At 36.1% G+C, this 20745-nt stretch overlaps 1 protein-coding gene across 11 annotated transcripts in view; it reads right to left on the bottom strand.

Annotated features, from left to right (window-relative positions):
• APC (APC regulator of WNT signaling pathway) overlaps nucleotides 1–20745 on the bottom strand; it is a 133211-nt gene that overhangs the window by 38418 nt on the left and 74048 nt on the right. For all 11 annotated transcript variants that reach the window (XM_064596467.1, XM_064596469.1, XM_064596470.1 and 8 more), the window contains one exon: nucleotides 7433–7516. In XM_064596467.1, the coding sequence (XP_064452537.1) occupies nucleotides 7433–7516 (84 nt within the window). The remainder of the gene's footprint in view (nucleotides 1–7432; nucleotides 7517–20745) is intronic.

The following is a 20745-nucleotide window of genomic DNA, read 5'->3' as shown; positions in this document are numbered from 1 at the left end:
GGAAGCTAATGTATTAACTTAAGTGTGAGATGATGGTACCTGACACCAGGCAAGCAGTGGCAGGGACAGAAGTAGGGACAGAGAGGTAAATCTGAAGGACTTGATATTACTGCATATGGGATAGAAGAAGAGATCTGCTGTCAAGAATTATTCCTATATTCCTTAACTCACACAACTGAATAATGATGGTGAGACTTGCAGAGAGGTAATACTAAGGGAGTGAGGGTTTTCTGGAGGAGTGGCATGGTAAGAAGGACTTAGGAGGAGAAGATCATTAATTATACTTTGAATATGTTGGATTTAAGGTGTCTTTGAGACATCTAAGTGGAGATACAGAGAAGGCACATAGATTTAGGAGTCTGGAACTGAGGGCTAGGAAAATGAATTTGAGAGCCAATAGTGTATAAAAGGTAAGCGAAGCTGTAAGCACAAATGAGACGGTCTAAGGGAAAGATAATACAGATAACAGAAATAAAGACTTAAGGAATGTGTACAATTAATGTCCAGATAAAAGAGCATGGGCCTATAAAAGCCAAAGAGATGGGGAAAAAAAAAAGTGTTGCCATAAATGCCAAGAGAAAAATATTTCAAGCAACAGGAAGTGTTTAATAATGTAGAAAATGTCAAGATGAAGACTGAAAATATCAATTTAATTAATAATATAGAAGTCACTGATGGGAGTAGAGACTAGCTAGATTGGTGTGTTTTAAGAGTGAATGGTGGGGGAGAAAAGAGTAAATGGTGGGGAGGAAATACAGACTTGGGAGTCTAGAAACACTTGTGGAGTGGGGGAATGGGAAAAGACAGTGAGGGAGGTAAGGGGATGAAGGAAGGTAGTTGCAGGGAGAGGCAGAATTGAGGAAGGTTCCTTTTATATTTTGAAAGATAAGATTTGAGCAGGTTTAAATGGCAATACAAAGGTGCCACAGAAGAGGAAGGAGATAAATATGTGAGAGAAAAGAGATAAGAGTAAGAAGTTCCTGAAAAGGCAGGAAATGAAAATCCAAAGCACAGGCAAGAAAGCAGAACACCTCTTGACAGGAAAGACAGGCAATTCTGATGACAGGTACTATTTTCTCTATGAAGGAGGAGATGGAATTATGGAGGGAGATTAGTAAAGTCATTTCCAAGAGAAGAAGAATCCACAGAATTCTTCCACAGAATTCAGGGGGATCCACAGAAACATAGTAGTCATGAAGGATTACCAGACCCATTTGATGATAGGATGATGAATGTGATAAAGTTAAAAAAAAAGTCTAATGTTTACTATGCATTAATCACTTGGCATCTACTGATTTATTTAATCCTCATACCAACTCTGTGAGTTAAGGTATTATTATTATCCCCACTTTACAGATAAAGAAACTGAGGCACAGAGAAGATAAGTATCTGGCTTTAGGTGACATACCTAGTAAATGGCAGAGTCAGAGCTGGGATCACAAGCCTGACTCTAGGGCCCAAAATAATATTTAACACTTATTATCTTTGTTTTCTTTCCTCCTCCTCCTTTCTATTTGTTATTTTACTTCCCTTTATTCTTTTACTGATCCTAGGCTACAGGCCTGCCTGCACTCTTTACCACTGTCCAATTTAGTATATGTGCTGTCAAAGTGAGCACTCTTTACCATGGTCCAAAGCTACTGCTAACATTAAAGGCAAAGAAACTGTTGCTGATTCCTAATGAAAGAATGATCCTAATTAGCATCCTCATTTCCAGAGTTGCTGGACAACTTCCCCAAAGTTTTCTACCCTAGGGACGAAAAAAAATTGTTGAGATATTTGCATACCACAACATTCACCCCTTTTAAGTGTACCATTTTTTGTAAGCGTAGCAAGCATCACCATAATCCAGCTTTAGAATATTTTTATCATTCTAGTATATGTGCTGCCAAAGCGAGCACCATTTTTATCATTCTAATAGGATGACTTGTGCTCGTTTACAGTTAATCCTCATTCCCACCCATACCTGTCTTAACTACTTTGTCTATATAAATTTAACTTTTCTAGACATTTCTTATAAATGAAATATGTAGACTTACATGTCTAGTTTCTTTTACTTAGCATGTTTTTGAGCTTGATCCATGTTACAGTATGTATCACCAATTTGTTCCTTTTTATTGCAGAACAGTATTCAGTTGTAAAGATATACCACACTGTGTTTTAATCATTCACCAGCTGATACACGTTTGCATAGTTTCTACTTTGGGGGCTACTATGAATAATACTGCTATGAACATTCACCTTAAAGTCTTTGTGTGAACATATGTTTTCATTTCTCTTGGATAGGTACCTTGAAGTGGAATTGCTGGATCACACGATAACTCTATGTTTAATACTTTAAGTAACTGCCAAACTGTTTTCCAAGTGGCTGCACATTTTATATTCCCAATAGCAATATATGATGGCTTCTATTTATCTACATTCTTTTTTTTTTTTTTTTTTAAAGATTTTATTTATTTATTTGACAGAGAGAGACACAGTGAGAGCAGGAACACAAGCAGGGGGAGTGGGAGAGGGAGAAGCAGGCCTCCCGCGGAGCGGGGAGCCCGATGCGGGACTCGATCCCAGGACCCCGGGATCACGACCTGAGCCGAAGGCAGACACCCAACGACTGAGCCACCCAGGTGCCCCTATTTATCTACATTCTTGCCAATGTTTATTATCTGTCTTTATGATTATAGCCATCCTAATGGGTGTAAAGTGGTATCTCACTGTGGTTTTGATTTGCATTTCCTGAATGACTAATGATGGTGAGCATATTTTCATGTGCCTACCAGCCATTTCTGTACATTTTCTGGTAAAACATCTATTCAAATCTTTTTTTTTAATTTTTAAAAAAATTTTTAAATTGAGCGGTCTCCTTTTACTAATAGTTACAAAAGTACTTTGCATAGGATTTTTTTTTCTAAGTTTTATATTTATTTATTTTTTTATTCTTATGTTAATCCCCATACATTACATCATTAGTTCTAGATGAAGTGTTCCATGATTCATTGTTTGTGCATAACACCCAGTGCTCCATGCAGAATGTGCCCTCCTCAATACCCACCACCAGGCTAACCCATCCTCCCACCCCCCTCCCCTCTAGAACCCTCAGTTTGTTTTTCAGAGTCCATCGTCTCTCATGGTTCGTCCACCCCTCCGATTTCCCCCGCTTCATTCTTCCCCTCCCACTACCTTCTTCTTTTTTTTTTCTTAACATATATTGCATTATTTGTTTCAGAGGTACAGATTGCATAGGATTTTAATAAATATTTCTCACTGGCTATTTTCTTTTTCTTTTAAAAGATTTATTTATTTACTTATTTATTTGAGGGCGAGAACAGACAGGAGATCTTCAAGCAGACTCCCTGTAGAGAGCGGAGCCCGATGCAGGGCTTCATCTCAGGACCTGAGCCGAAATGAAGTCAGATACTCAACTGACTGAGCCACCTGGCTCTCTCACTGGCTATTTTCTAGAGATTTTACAACCATGCTACAACTCTCCTCACAGCTCCCATCTTTTTGATCTCCCCAAATGTATTTGCTGGTCAATAAATAATCCACCTTTTCTGAAAAGATATACAAGAAAGTGGTAAACTGGTTGCTTCACATATCTTTTTGTAATTTTTGATATTTGAATCATGTACAATAATTACATCACTTGAATTATGTACTGCATCTTGACCCTAAACCAGAGTTGTCAACAGGCAGGACAAAGAGTGCTATATGCAATACGCTTCATAGTGGAGAAATTATTTGACAGATATCCTCTCTTTTCTAATCTATGCTGTATGTGAGCTAATTTATGAGTGTCCAAGCCCTGGTTTTCTCCATTTTCCAGATCCTCCCACTTATCTATATTAGCCGAACAACAATAATGGAATAAAGAAACTTTAAAAAGCAAATTAAAAAAAAAAAGTTTTGGTTCTTTCTTAAATGTGATATGTCACCTTCCTTTAATCTACATTCACTGAACTAGTAGACTAAATGTAACCACTGTAGGCTATGACTAATATAATCACTTTCATAACAAAAGAAAACAAGAAGAGACTGGATCACAACAGTGGAGAGCTGGCACAGTTGGCCCCAGATCCAATGGTATGAATAAAAGTTTTGAACAAATAAAAAAACACGAACAAGTCTCCAACCTGCAAAAAACTTATAACCATGCTGGAAAATAAGGGAGGCAATGAACAAACAACAATTTTTTAGGGCTTTCCAGAGGACAGAAAGTTGGTAAACTTTGAAATACCAGCAGGGAATATATTATAGTGGGAAAATGATAACAAAAAGCTAGGGTGGTAATATTAATAGCAAACAAAATGAAATTCAAGGTGAAGAGCATTAAATGCTATACACAGAGCTATTTCATACAAATAAAAGATTCAATCAACTAGAAAAAAATAAATGCAAATATTCATTCCGAAATATAAAAGGATCTGTTAGATGCAGACAACAATAATCAGGATATAAGAAAGAGGAAAAAACTGTAACTACAGAAATGAGAAAAACAATAGCAGGAGAAAATATAAAAGAGAAAATATAAAATGTAGTACTGCTCAATAAAAACAAAAGGCTGCCTCTTTAAAAATAGTTAAAAAAATAGAGTGTTACAGTAAGTTTAATCAAGTGGGAAAAAAAGATAAACTACACTGGAAAGCCAAAGGGGTGGCAACAACCAGAATACTGCCAAACAACAATACCAGTGAGACTGAAAAAGGAGCAGAGATACTGTTCTTTTTTTCCCCCAGTCCTTAAGAGTCAACATTGCAAAATGGACACTTATTCCTTATATTACAAATACCGAGTTTTTATTGGCTTAAGTCAGCCAAGTTAAACTGCTTTTAGGAATATGACTTCATAGTACTTGTACTTAAAATGCCTACTTAGCAAATACATGTTTCTGCATATTTCAAATTCAGATGTGCTAAAGCCAAAGTTCCTATGATATTAAGAGTCAGACATAGAGGAAAACAGGTGACTAGAAGGTTGAAACTTTGGGCCAGACTGACCTCCAGGGAGGAGGAAGAGAGGGGCCTGGAAATTGAGGTCAGTAATATAGCTACCTATTTAATCAAGTGTGCCTACATAATGAAACCCCAATAAAACTTTGGACGCTGAAGCTCAGTGGAGCTTCCTGGTTGAGGAACATATTGATATGTTGGGAGAATGACGTGTTGAGATTCTATGAGAGCACGGAAGTTCTGCATTCTTATCCCTCACTTTCCCCAGATTTTGCCCTATATTGGTCTCATTTGGCTGTTCCTGATCTGTATCTTCTATAATAAAACTGTAATTGTATGTTAGTATTTCCAGTGAGTTCTGAGTCACTCCAGTGAATTACTGAACCTAGGGGGGTGTGGGAAGCCCCTAATTTGTAGCCAGTTGGGCAGAAATATGGGTGCCTTGGGGGGGGGTTAGTCTTGTGAAGGACTCTGCCATTAACCTGTATAGGCTATGTTAATTCTAGGTAGTTAAGTGTCAGAATTGAATTGCACTAGAATATACCCACTTAGAATAGAATGTACAGCAAGCTGGGCAGAGTGCAGGTGGCTTGAGGACACCTGACACTGGTAGTTGGTGTCTGAAGTGAGGGCAGTCTTGTGAATGACTTTATCCTTAAATGTGGGGTCTGCACTCCGCACTCTGGGTGTCAGAACTGAATGGAATTACGGGACACCCAGTGGTGTCAGAGAACAGGTGTTAGAATATAGCTGGAAATAATTTTCTTTCAGAAATTTTAAGAAATTGGTATTCTACTTCCCAGCTCCCAGTGTTGCTGTTTATATAGCTAAAGACATTTACATTCCTGGTTTTTTGTTTTGTTTTTTTCTTGCTTGATTTCCTCTCCTTCTCTAGAATGTTTTAGGACTTCCTTTTTATTCCTAGTGAAATGAAACTGTACCATGATGTGCCTGCTGTGGGATTATTTTCATCTGTGGTATTGGATACCAAAGAGACCATTTTATTTGGAAAACTATGCCCCTCAATTCTAGGGTATTTTATTTCTGTGATAATTTCCTCCTTCTAGCTCCTCCATTCTCTTTCTGGAACTCCTTTTTATATGAATAGTGAACCCTCCAGAAATGATTCTCTGATTTTCTCATCTTTTCTGTCTTCCATCTCATATCTTTCTGTTTTCCGAGAAATTTATCTTCTAACCTTTCTGAGTTTTCATTTCTGCTACCATCACACTTTTAATTCCCAAGAACTCTTTCTTGAATTCTCTGAATGTTCCGTTTGCGTAGCATCGTTTCCTACCACTACGGATGCATCCTCTTTTATCTGAGAATGTTAGTTTTAGGTTTTAAAGTGTTCTCTCTGCATACTATCTTTTTCCATTACATCTTTCTTTTTAGGAACTTACTTAAAATGTCTGGTAGTCTTTAGCTGTCCATCCCTATTTCAGAATGGGCTACCTACGAAAAGGTTAAGTGCTGCTCTATGCATGAAGGATGAAGACTGGCAACTACAGCTACTCTATAGGGTGGTCCAGCTGGGTTGTTTTACTGGGGAGTCCTCCAATGTCAGTACCTTCAGGTCTGTTTTCTTGGGTTAGTCACATTTCTTAGAGAAGTTGCTTCTAGAAACTTGCCTGTATTATAAGCTTGAAAGTGAGTGAGGGTTTCAGCATTCATAAGTAAATTTTCACTTATTTCAGTTTTTAGTATGATATCCCAACTTCAGTTACATTAGGGTTACCTCTACCTAAAGACCCTTTCTTTTACCCTTTCTAGAATAAGTCCCTCCTCTTTTGCTGGGATTGGAAAGAAGTTACTTGCTACTGAGAGTTCAAGACAGCCTCTGGAGGCTCTACCTGCATCTTAACAAATTTTCAGTCATCCTCTAACTAAAATTTTAGCCACCTTTTTTAATCCTTATATCCAGAGGTACCTATTTTGGAACCTTTTAGGACTCCACAGTATAAAATGAGTTACTTCGTGACTTCCTACAGCTGACTTAGGTATTAATTCACTACTATATACTAAAACCGTGCATTTATTTACCTGCTTTCCAGCTCCCCCAATTTTATTGTTACCTCCCCTGTCTTTGTGCCTTTTTCATTTTATGCTTTTACTATAATTTTAATGAGGACTGTGGAGCAAGCATAAATAAATTTGTATGATCAGTTTTAATCATGAATTACAGACAGGTAATAGCTTATTTACTAGTTGATAATAGCCAATTTAAGTTAGCTATCTGATTATATGTAATCTGAGGACTGAAGTAAAGTATCTGTATTTACGGCTCTATAAATTTTAATTGATAGGAGTTATTAAAAGATCAACATAGTCAAGGTTTTTGATAATTCATTTAATTTCATGAAAAAACTTACGAAGTGTCTCAATTCTCTAGAAGAAACATCTATATTTCAATGATGCCACATTAATTAGACATTTTCTTTTCCATATCTATATCTGTAAACAAACAAAAAAACCAACTTACTAACCTCTGCTTCTGTTGCTTGGGACTGTAAAAGCTGCCGTATACGAAGTATGTCCTTTTCTATTTGTTGAATTCTGGTTACTCTTCGCTAAAAGAAAGTAAGGGACCAAATTAGATCTCATTTTATTGAAAACATTCGTATAAACAGTCATACTATGGCTATCATTTAACAGCTCGGGGTTATGCTAAATCATTCTTATATAATAAGTTAGATATACATATATTCACACACTGATGACATATTGCAGCAGTTCAATTTTTTAATACACCTCATTTTATAAGATAGATTTGTTTAGGAAAATTGTACAAATATAAGTCATATATCAAATTGCATGATGCATGTGGTAAAAATATTGGTATTTAAGTTACTCTCAAAAAATAGTTCAACAAGTTAAAAATTACACCTAAATTTGATCTTTATACTAATCCAGATGCCAGTATAATGTAATAGATTTATAGAAAGCATGGTATATGTGTAAAGGGAAGGAGCATCTGATTTGTGTTAGTAGGCATCAGGGTTTAAACAGTAGCATTAACCTGTTCAAGAGTTGTTCCTATTACAAGACATTAGTACCTTTCAGATGTAGCTTTCCCAAATACCTTCTGTAGCTAAACATTATTTTTACTACCAACACTAGGATCACAATGATGTTAGAAGCTTTTGCTTTCCCACTGTCCTAAGACCATTAAGTGAACACAAAGCACTTACTATAGATGGAACAACATGGAACTGAAACAATGTGGAAAAAGTGTTTTTATAAAAAGCTAGATTTGGGGGCACCTGGGTGGCTCAGTCAGTTAAGCCTCCAAATCTTGATTTCAGCCCTGGGTCGTGAGATTAAGCCTCACGATTGAGCTCTGTGCTCAGTGGCTCAGTGGAGAGCTTGCTTAAGATTCTCTCTCTTCTCCCACCCCCATGCCCCTGCTCTCATGCTCTCTCTAAAAAAAAAAAAAGAGCTAGGTTTTGCTTTAATTTGATGGACACAAGTGGAAGTGAGAAAAACCAAATCACTTTATGAAAACCTTGCAAATTCAAATTATTTTAACTACCTTTGTGACAACAAATACTTAGGTTTTAGAAACAAGTACTGCCAATGTTATACCATTTTCTGTGGTAATTCTACAGTTGATATCTTAATATTGAAGCACCAGAAATTATGAGTAATTGTTTTGATGGGGGAAAAAATGTGTTGGAGGCTAGATAGAGTCATTTCCAAACTATTTTTGATTATGTGCTCCATCAATAAAAGATTCCTGAGTGCGTATATCCCAATAAATACTAAAAGAACTGAAATAGTTTAAGTATATATAGTTTAAAAACTTCCATATAAAACCTACCCACTGATCATACCTAGTTTTGCTTAAATACAATGTCCCTATGATTTTATTACACAGTAAAAACACTTATTGCTGCTATTATCCAATGTCACGATAAACAACCACAGAAAAACTCAAAATGTGCTCACCAAAACACAAACCCCCAAACCAAACCCTTCCTTCCCTCCCTCTCTCCCTTCCCTCATAACACTACAACTATGCTGATTCTCTATTGTGATTGTGAAAATAGTGAACTTAAGGTAAGTAATACTCTAATAAACAAAGCTTTTCACATCTAATTTGCTCATGAGAACATGCTCAAGGAGAAATGCCTATATTTTTGGTAGCTTTCTAAATATACTGCAAAGATGAGTGAACACCTCTACAAGCAGATGATAAACATTTTCTGGCTTTACATGAAACAAAGAAACTATGCACAATTCGCTTTGTAATATTTATTTTCCCTTTCTCTATATAACAAGCTCCCCTCCACCAATAAAATCTTTACTTCATTTTTATTTTTAATTCCAGTATAATACACACGCAGTGCTATATTGGTTTCAGGTGTACAATATAGTGATTCAACAATTCTACACACTGCTCAGTGCCCATCATTATAAGTACACTCCTTAATCCTTATCACTTATTTCACCCACTGCCCCACCACCTCCCCTCTGGTAACCATGTTTGTCCTCTACAGTTAAGAGTCTGTTCCTTGGTTTGTTTCTTTTTTCCCTTCATTTGTTTTTCTTAAATTCCACATATGAGTGAAATCATATGAGTGAAATCATATGGTATATGGTATTTGTCTTTCTGACTGACTTATTTCACTTAGCATTATACTCTGCCTCCATCCATGTTACTGCAAATGGCAAGATTTCATTCTTTTTTAGGGCTGAGTAATATTCTATTGTATATATACACCACTCTTCTTTATCCATTCATCTGTTGATGGACACTTGGGCTGTTTCCACAATTTGGCTATTGTAACTAGTGCTGCAATAAACACAGGGGTGCATGTATTCTTTTGAATTAGTATTTTCATATTCTTTGGGTAAATACCCAGTAGTGCAATTAAGGTAGTTCAATTTTTAACTTTTTGAGGAAACTCCATACTGTCTTCCACAGTGGCTGCACCAGTCTGCATTCCCACCAACAGGGCAAGAGGGTTCCCCTTTCTCCACATCCTCACCAACACTTGCTTCTTGTGTTTTTGATTTTAGTCATTCTGACAGGTGTGAGGTGATATCTCATTGTGGTTTCGATTTGCATTTCCCTGATGATGAGTGATGTTGAGCATTTTTTCATGGGTCTGTTGGCCATCTGTATGGAGATGAGAAATGTCTGTTCTGTCTTCTGACCATGTTTTCATTGGATTATCTGGTTTTGGGGTTTTGAGTCGTATAAGTTTTTTATATATTTGATACCAACCTTTTATCAGATATGTCATTTGCAAATGTATTTTCCCAGTCAGTTGTCTTTTAGTTTTGTTGACTGTTTCCTCTCCTGTGCAGAAGCTTTTTATTTTGATGTAGTACCAATAGTTTATTTTTGCTTTTGTTTCCCTTGCCTTAGGGGACTGATCTAGAAGAAAGTTGCTACAGTCAATGTCAGAGAGATTACTGCCTATATTCTCTTTCTAGGATTTTTATGGTTTCAAGTCTCACACTTAAGTCTTTAATCCATTTCGAAGTCAGTTTTGTGTATGGTGTAAGAAAGTGGTCCAGTCTCATTCTTTTGCATGTTGCTGTCCAGTTTTCCCAACACCATTTGATGAAGAGACTGTTTTTCCCATTGCATATTCTTGCCTCTTTTGTTGAAGATTAATTGACCAGATAATGATGGGTTTGTTTCTGGGCTTTCTATCCTGTTCCACTGATCTATGTGTCTATTTTTGTGCCAGTGCCATACTGTTTGATTACTACAGCTTTGTAGTATAACTTGAAATCTGGAATTGTGATACTTCGAGCTTTTTCTTTTTCAAGATTGTTTTGGCTATTCGGGTCTTTTGTGGGTCCATACACATTTTAGGATTGTTTGTTCTAGTTCTGTGAAAAAATGTTATTGGTATTTGGATAGGGATTGTATTAAATGTTTACATTGCTTTGGGTAGTATGAATATCTTTTTTTTTTTTTTTAAGATTTTATTTATTTATTTGAGACAGAATGAGAGAGACAAAGAGCACAAGAGGGGGGGACGGGAGAGGGAGAAGCAGACTCCCTGCTGAGCAGGTAGCCCGATGTGGGACTCGATCCCGGGACTCCAGGATCATGACCTGAGCCGAAGGCAGTCGCTTAACCAACTGAGCCACCCAGGCGCCCGGGTAGTATGAATATCTTAACAATATTTGTTCTCTCAATCCATGAGCATGGAACGTCTTTCCATTTCTTTGTGTTGTTTTCAATTTCTTTCATCAGTGTTTTATAGTTTCCAGAGTACAGATCTTTCACCTCCTTCGTTAAGTTTATTCCTAGATATTTTATTATTTTTGCTGCAATTGTAAATGGGATTGTTTTCTTAATTTCTCTTTCTGTTGCTTCATTATTAGTGTACAGAAATGCAACAGATTTCTGTACAGTGATTTTGTGCCCTGGGACCTTACTGAATTCATTTATTAATTCTAGTAGTTTTTTGGTGGAGTCTTTAGGGTTTTCTATATACAGTATCATGTCATCTGCAAATAGTGAAAGTTTTACTTCTTCCTAACCAATCTGGATGCCTTTTATCCCTTTTCCTTGTCTGATTGCTATGGTTAGGACTTCCAGTATTGTTAATAAAAGTGAGATTGGACATCCTTGTCTTGTTCTTGATCTTAGGGGAAAAGCTCTGTTTTTCCCCATTGAGGATGATGTTAGCTCTGGGTTTTTCATATAAGGACTTTATTATGTTGAGGTATGTTCCCTCTAAACCTACTTTGTGGAGGGTTTTTATCATGAATCGATGTTGTACTTTGTCAAATGCTTTTTTTTTTTTTGCATCTATTGAAATGAGCATATGGTTTTTATCCTTTCTCTTATTAATGTGATGCATCACACTGATTGATTTGTGAATATTCAACCACCCCTGATCCTGGAAATAAATCCCACTTGATGGTGGTGAATGATTTTTAAAAATGTATTGTTGGACTCAGTTTGCTAATATTATGTTGGGGAATTCTGCATCTATGTTCACCACAGACACTGGCTTGCAGTTCTCTTTTTCTAGTCTCTTTATATGGTTTTGGTATCAGGGTAATGCATGCCTTGTAGAATGAATTTAGAAGTTTTCCTTCCTTTTCTATTTTTGGGAATGGTTTGAGAAGAAGAGTTGTATTAACTCTTCTTTAAATGTTTGGTAGACTTTTGCTGTGAAGCATCTGGTCTGGACTTGTTTGCTGGGAGTCTTTTGATTGCTAATTCAATTTCATTGCTGGTAACCAGTCTGTTCCAATTTTCTATTTCTTCCTGATTCAATTTTGGAAGGCTCTATATTTCTAGGAATTTATCCATTTCTTCTAGGTTGTTCAATTTGTTGGCATGTAATTTTTCATAAATTCTGTTGTAATCCTTTGTATTTCTGTGGTGTCAGTTGTTTTTTCTCCTCTTTCATTTCTGATTTTATTTGAATCCTCTTCCTCTCTTTTTTTTAAAATGAGTCTAGCTAAAGGTTTATCAATTTTGTTAATCTTTTCAAAGAACCAGCTCCTGGTTTCATCAATCTGTTCTACTGCTTTTTTAAGTTTCTGTTTTATTTCTGCTAATTTTTGTTATTTCCTTCCTTCTACTGATTTTGGGTTTTGTTTGTTCTTCTGTTTTAGCTCCTTTAGGTGTAAGGTTAGGTTTTTTATTTGAGATTTTTCATGTATCTTGAGGTAGGCCCGTTTTGCTATAAATTTCCCTTTTAGAATAGCTTTTGCTGCATCCCAAAGATTTTGGACCATTATGTTTTCATTTTTATTTGTCTCCATGTATTTTTTTAATTTTCTCTTTGATTTCTTGGTGGACCCCATTCATTGTTTAGTAGCATGTTATTTAGCCTCCATGTATTTGTGGTCTTTCCAGATTTTTTCTTGTGGTTCATTTCTAGTTTCATAGTGTTGTGGTCAGAAAAAATGCATGGATTCACTTTGATCTCTTTGACTTTGTTGAGACTTTTTTGTGGCCATATTAATATGTGATCTATTCTGGAGAATGTTCCATGAACACTTGAAAAGAATGTGTATTTTGCTGATGGAATGTTCTGAATATATCTGTTATATCCTCCCAGTCCAATGTGTCATTCAAAGCCACTGTTTCCTTCTTGATTTTCTGTTTGGATGATCTGCCCATTGATATAAGTGGAGTGTTAAAGTCCCTTACTATTATTGCATTACTATCTATTATTTTCTTTATATTTGTTATTAACTCCTTTAAATACTTGGTGCTCCCATGTTGGGTCCATAAATATTTACAATTGTTAGATTTCCCTGCTGGATTGTCCCCTTAATGATTATATAGTGTCCTTCTCTGTCTTTTGTTACAGTCTTTATTTCAAAGCCTATTTTGTCAAATACAAGTATCTGCTTCCCTTTCACATCCATTTGCATGATAAATGCTTCTCCATCCCTTCACTTTCAATATGTATGTGTCTTTAGGTCTGAAATCAGTCTCTTGTAGGCAGCATATAGATGGGTCTTGTTTTTTAATCCATTCTGTCACCCTATGTCTTATGATTGGAGCATTTAGTCCATTTACATTCAAAGTAATTTTTTTTTTTTTTTTTGCGAGAGCGAATGAGAGACAGAGAGCATGAGAGGGAGGAGGGTCAGAGGGAGAAGCAGACTCCCTGCTGAGCAGGGAGCCCGATGTGGGACTCGATCCCGGGACTCCAGGATCATGACCTGAGCCGAAGGCAATCGCTTAACCAACTGAGCCACCCAGGCGCCCCTCAAAGTAATTATTGATAGGTATGTATTTATTGCCATTTTGGTACTTGTTTTATGGTTGTTTTGTAGTTTTTCTCCATTCCTTTCTTCTCTTGCTCTCTTCCCCCAACTAGTTGGCTTTCTTTAGTAATATACTTGAATTCCCTTCTTTTTATTTTTGCATATTATTGGTTTTTTGGTTATTTGGTTTGTATGCAACATCTCCTATATGTAGAAGCCTATATTAAGATGATGGTCGCTTAAGGTTGAACCCATTCTTTACTCCTCTCTTTTCCACATTTTAGGTATATGGTATCATACTTTATATCCTTTTATTTCATGAGTCCTTTGACTGATTTTTTAAAAAATATTTTATTTGCCAGAGAGAGAGAGATCAAAAGCAGGGGGAGCAGCAGGCAGGGGAGAAGCAGGCTCTCTGCTAAGCAAGAAGCCCTATGGGGACTTGATCCAGGACCCTGGAATCAAGACCTGAGCCGAAGGCAGACACTTAACTGACTGAGCCACCCAGGCGCCCCCCTTTGATGGATTTTTTTTTTTTTTTACTTATTTTTATTACTTTTGTGCTTCCTACATTCCTTACTCTTTCCTTTCCACTTGAAGAGTCCCCTTTAAACTTTTCTTGTAGGGTTGGTTTAGTGGTAATGAATTCCTTTACTTTTGTTTGTCTGGGAAATTATTCCTCCTTCTATTCTGTATGATAGCCTTGCTGGATATTCTTGCTGCAGGTTTTTTTCCTTCAGTACCTTGACTATATCATACTACTCCTTTCTGGCCTGCAAAATCTGCTGAAAAATCCACTGCTAGCCTAATAGGGTTTCCCTTGTATGTAACTGGTTTCTCCTCTCTTGGCGCTTTTAAAATTCCCTCATCACTACTTTTTGCCATCTTAATTACTATGTGTCTTGGTGTGGACCTCCCTGGGCTGATATGCTGGCAGATCTCTGTGCCTGCTGGATGTAGATTTCTGTTTCCTTCCCCAGATTCAGTTAGTTTTCAGCTATTATTTCTTCAAATAAATTTTCTGCCCCCTTTTCTCTCTCTTCTCCTTCTGGGATCTCTATAATGCAAATGTTATTATGCTTGATGGTATCAATGAATTCCTTAAGTCTATTCTCATTATGCATAATTTTTTCTCTCATCTGCTCAGCTTGATTACTTTCCATTACTCTGTCCTCCAAGTCACTGATTCATTTTTCTGCTTCCACTATTTACTTCATCTAGTGTATTTTTATTTCATTTAATGTGTTCTTCATCTCTGGGTCTTTTTTATCCCATTGTTAAGGACCTCACTGATGTCTTCCACTCTTTTCTCAAGTCCAGTGAGTATATTAATGATCATTTCTTTGAATTCTTAGGCATATTGGGGTGCCTGGGTGGCTCAGTCGTTAAGCATCTGCCTTCAGCTCAGGTCATGATCCCAGGGTCCTGGGTTCGAGCCCAACATCAGGCTCCCTCCTTAGTGGGAAGCCTGCTTCTCCCTCTTCCACTCCCCTGCTTGTGTTCCCTCTCTCGCTGTGTCTCTCTCTGTCAAATAAATAAAATCTTTAAAAAAAAGAAAAGAATTATTAGGCATATTATGTATCCCTGTTTTGCTTGGGTCTCTTGCTGTGATTTTGTCCTGTTGTTTCATTTTGGACATGTTCTTCTATCTCCTCATTTTGTCTAACTCACTGTGTCTGTTTCTCTGTGTTAGGAAAAACAGCGATGTTTCCTGCACCTGAAAGTAATGGCCTTATGAAGAAGAGATCTTGTAGTGCCCTGCTGTGCAGTGTCCCCTGTTCACCGGAACCTGGTGCTTTAGGGGTATCTCCTATGTGTGATGTGTGTGCCCTGCTGTTATGGCTGAGCTGCTTTTTCCTTCAGTCCAGTCATCTGCAATGGCTCTCTTCTGCTTGTTGTGGGCAGTGTCTAGTTCCTGTAGTGGTAGTGGGCCAGTCTGGGGATGCCTCAGACTTGAGCTGAGTCAGACCAGGTGTTTGCTAGAGATGCAGTAGCACCAAACTGCTGTGTCCCTCCCCTATGTTGTCCGAAAAAGCTTTTGTTGGTGGGTGGGACCTCCAGTCAAACCACTTGTCTGCTTCTAGCCCACTGCTGGGGCCTCCCCAGACTGGTATGTGTGATTATCTTTCCCTTTCTCTGGGGTAGGAGTCACTTTGGAGTAGTGCTGGCCACTGTAGGAGCTGCTTGCACACTACCAGGCCTTTGGCACTGCCTTGTATGGGCTCTGGCTAAGAGAGTATTGGAGAGGGCAGGTGTCCCATAGCACAGAGCTGGGGGGCAGTGCCAGCAAGCTTTTTGTGCCCCCAGTCTTCTGTGGGAGGGGCTCTGCAGTGCTGGGACTAAAGCTGCCTGATGGGCTCCTTAGAAGCACAGCCCAGGAGCACGTGGGGCGGGGGGAGGGGGTATGTCCACCAATAAAATCTTAAAAGATTTAATATTTAAAAGATAAAAGTAGGAAATTGCATTTAATATTCCTCTTGGTTTCTGTATTGCCAATATGTCACTAAATCTTGAAGTCGTTCTATATCTTGATACCCACTGTGGTAGAGGATTTCTAACAACACAACTCCTGTGCTTCTGTTTCTCAAAATGAAAATGGAAAAATCTAGTAGTATTTCTTTCCTTTTTTTATATAATAACCTTGAATATTGGTGAAACTATGCTTAATAACAAGTGCTTAACAGTTCAGGGTAATATAGTTGGTATGACTTCTGAAAAACTGATTTAAAAAATTTTTAATAATAATACAGTTCAATACAGATTCAGGATAACTCTCAACAAACTGGGAATAGAAGGCAAATTCCTTAACTTGAGGAAGGGTGTCTATTAAAAACTGAGTAAACACCACACTTAACAGTGAAACTTTAGGAGTCCCTTTAAAGTCATAGTAAGACAGAGAAGACCAGTATCACTGCTTCTTATTCAAAGATGTATTAGAATTTTTATGCAATATAAGGAGAAAAAAAAAAAACAAACCCAAACAACTGAAAAGGGCAAAGAAAATTACCTTTTGCAAATAATGCAAAAAAAAAAAAAAAGCAACTGCCATATTTGACAGTTTATATGGAAAATGCAAGAAAAATGCAAGAAAATCTTAAACTACTGAGATGATTTAATAAAAGAGCTCAGGAAGGTCACTGGATATTTATTATTTAAATGTAATTTAGTAATTATAGTAAATCCCATTCACAACAGTAACAAAAACTGTATGGTATCTAGGAATAATAAAAAAAAGATGTATAAAATCTTTATAGAGGATATTACAAAATTTTATTGCGGGCCATAAAATTACACCTAAATGAATGGAGACATACAATTAATAACAACACCTAATATATATATTGAGTATTTACTATGTGTCAGATTCTAAGTGCTTTTACATGTATTAACTCATTTAATCCTCACATTTCAGTTTAGCATTATATTTTACCAGTAAGAAAACTGAGGCAGAAAATTTACCCAAAATCAGTGCTGATAAAGTAGCAGGTGTGGCATTAGAACCTAGGAGGTCTGGCTCCAGAGTCTATCCTTTCAACCAAGAACCAATCTTTATATTGTAAAGACAGGAATTCTCTTCAAATTAATTTATAAATTCAATGTGATTCTAATAAAAAAATGTATCAGGCTTTTCTTTGAATTAGAGAAGCTGAAACTAAATTTCAGACAGAAGAGAAATAAGACAGAATATAACCACAATTTTACAAACAAAAATAGAACTCACTCTACCAAGATTTATAAAACTACTGCAAATAAAACAAATGTGGTATCAGTGCAGGCACAGAGAAACTAAAAAAAATTAGTGGAATAGAGTCTAGAAATACCCAGCAAATATAAACTTACCATATGCCAGAGATGGCATTACTAATTAATGGGGAAATAGTGGCGTATCACATAAAGATAATGGGTAATTTAGTTAAAAACATAAATATGCACATATCTGTGTATATGTTATACAGATAATTGATCATATATTAGTAAAAACCAATATACTACTTAAAATTCAAGTTATATATTAAATAATTATATATACATATAAAAATCATATACACTTGTGTTTATCTACGTAAAATTAGATCCCTACCTCCAAAACATACATAATTGCACGCTGGAGATGAACTAAAGACCTAATTGTAAAAATAAAACATTGTAACTATTATAAATAATAAGAGGATAACTTTACGATTCCAGGATAGGAAAAGATGTATAAATAATTCATAGAAAGCAAAACTATGGCAATATACTTAATTTAGCTCTATAACAAAAACTAATTTTTGTTATCACAAAGCTAAAATAGATAATGGATTTTGCAGGGAGGGGTTGTGATGTGTATTATCTATAACACAGTGGTATCAAGAGAATATTAATATATCTCTCAAATATTTAAGAGTAAGACATTTAACATAATAGAAAATGGGAAAAAGATGAACAAATAACAGAATGTCCAAAAGTCTAATAAATACATGAGAAGATATTCAACCTCAGCAGTATTCAAGAAAATATAAATAAAACGACAAGCTAATGTTTCATTGCCCACTGACTGTTAATTATGAAGTCTGACTCACAAGGGCTGGAGACATACAGAAGAAACAGGATTCTCACATACTACTAGTAGAAGTGTAAATTGATAAAATCATTTTGAGTGCAATTTGGCAAACAAGTTCAAAACACTCATACCTTATGGCCAGCAATGATGCTTTTAGGTATATACCCTAGAGCTGAAGTTGGCAAATTAGGGCCTATTAGCCATCTGTTTTGTTAATTAAGTTTTACTGAAACAACCATGCCCATATGCTTACAGATGATCATCTATGGTTGCTTTCTTGCTACAAAAGCAGAGTTGAGTAGCTGTGACTGAGACCATATGGCCCACAAAGAATAATATATTTATTTTTTTATGACTCTTTAAGAAAAAGATTGCTGACTCTTAACTGAGAGAGATTCTTACACGTTTACAAGATACGAGTAAGTATGTTTATCAGAGTTGTTTTAACAGTGAAAAATTACAAACAACCTAAATGTCCATCAACCAGGAAACATATAAACTCTGTTATCCATATAATTATAAAAAATTATGGTAAAATGGAAGTGTAAGGAACTTTCACCCTACCAACCCCCAGTCCCCCAAAATAATCTCCATTAATAACTTGGTGTACATTTTCCCAGCATGTATACAGGAAAGTAGGGGCTACCATACTAGATGCCCAAATATGTGCTGAACAAATAAAAAATAAATAACCAAACTGTTAACAGGGATAGCTGAAGACGGACAATCTCACATAGGCATGGGCAAGAGTGGATTTTATTTTGAACTTCCCTAAATTGTTTACCAGTCATTTGTATGTGTTTACTAATCATCTGCATTTTTTTCAGTAAGTTGATTACAGCCTCTACCCATTAAAGAGTTGCCTTTTCCTTATTAGTTGTAGGAATTCTTACATTATAGGGATAATGACCTTTCTCCTTTTACGTGTTAAAAATATTTTCCCTTAGTTTATCTGCTGCAGAATGTTTTAAAATTTTATGACAATTTACATTTGTTGTCCTATATCTTCTTTCATTAATTTCAGGCTTATTTTTCACATTTAGGTATTTAATCCATTTGTAATTTTTCTTATACAAGATGTGGGTTAGGGATCTAATTTAATTTCTCCCAAACAGGTTGCTAGTTGTACTTATATATTTACTGATTTACCATTCTTCCCCAAATTCATATATTTTTAAGGTACGTGATAAAGATAAATCCTGAATTCTAATATAGTGAAATTTATGTCTTCTCTTTTAAAAATAGTGTTTTGTCTAGTTTAAGAAATCCTTTGTTCCCCCAATATTAGAAAGATATTCATGTATATTTTCTATTGAAAGGCTTATTTTTATTTACTTTTAAAAATATTTATTTATTTATTTAGAGGGAGAGAGAATAGGGGAGAGGCAGAGGGACATGGGGAGACAGAGAATCTCAAGCAGACTCCCTGCTGAGTACAGACTGACATGGCTGGATTCCAAGACCCTGAGATCATGGCCTGAGCCGAATCTAAGAGTCAGACGCTTAACCAACTGAGCCACCCAATGCCCCCAAAAGGTTTATTTTTAAAGTTTTACTTTTGGCATTTAAGATGTTAATTTGATTGGAATGGGGGTGAGAGGAAATTAACAAAAACTATATTATATATATACAAATTATAGCATAACTAACTAGCATGGTAGTTGAGCCTCTAGCTCCATTGTGAAACTAACAGGTATGGACTGTAAAAGGTACCGTGGTACTAGTGTTTAAGTGTCTCCTTAGTCTACCACCATACTGTAGCATAAAATGAATATACATTATGTTTAGGTAGCTACCATATAAAAGGTAAAGACTATACTTTGAGGATGGAAAATGTCTTGTATTAGTGATTTTAAAACTACAAATAAACTTTTTAGAACACAAAAATGTATTTATACCATACATATGAATGTATGTACTCCATTTACTATTCCCTTAAATAAAATCTTTCAAATAATGTTTTCTTACCAGTTTGTCCTAAGACTTTTCCTTTTTTTTTTTTTTTTTTAAATGCCCATACTTGCTTTGAAATAGACAAGGCAAACAGCAAAGCCTCCTCAGGGCTTAAAAACATCAGCCAGTAATATGTAAATACAAAGTGCTAAATTCAATAATGTATGAAAATGCTTAGCAAATAGCAAAGCTATTTAATATTCTTTCTTGACATCAGCTGAGGGCAGAAATACGGGAATGTTCTCCATCCAACTCATTTCACCTTTCCCACTATTCTCTATGTTCCCTTTCTACTTTCCTTAAATGAGGACTTCCCTTTTTTGCATACAACTTAAGCAGTGAAATATTCTGAATGTCATTACACATACTTAGATTACAAGAAGTAAAAATCTTAAAGGAGAAGTGAAGTTAGCTATCAGCTACCAGATGACCAGCATTTAACCCTTTTTCCCTCTTATAATTCCAGTGCAGAGCAGAATAGTATCAGGGAAATCAAATATGGTGGAGGCAGAATTATGTGAACATTAGTTATGTTGCCCAGCAGCCATGATAAATTATTATTTTGAAATAGTGCCAAAGTGAAGGTAGACTTATAAATAT

Source organism: Mirounga angustirostris, unplaced genomic scaffold, assembly GCF_029215605.1.
Source record: "Mirounga angustirostris isolate CCGP_5_RB_7025 unplaced genomic scaffold, mMirAng1.0.hap1 SCAF_7, whole genome shotgun sequence".
Classification (NCBI taxonomy): domain Eukaryota; kingdom Metazoa; phylum Chordata; class Mammalia; order Carnivora; family Phocidae; genus Mirounga; species Mirounga angustirostris.
Note: the sequence above shows the minus strand (reverse complement) of the source record. Positions and strands in the feature narration are given on the sequence as shown.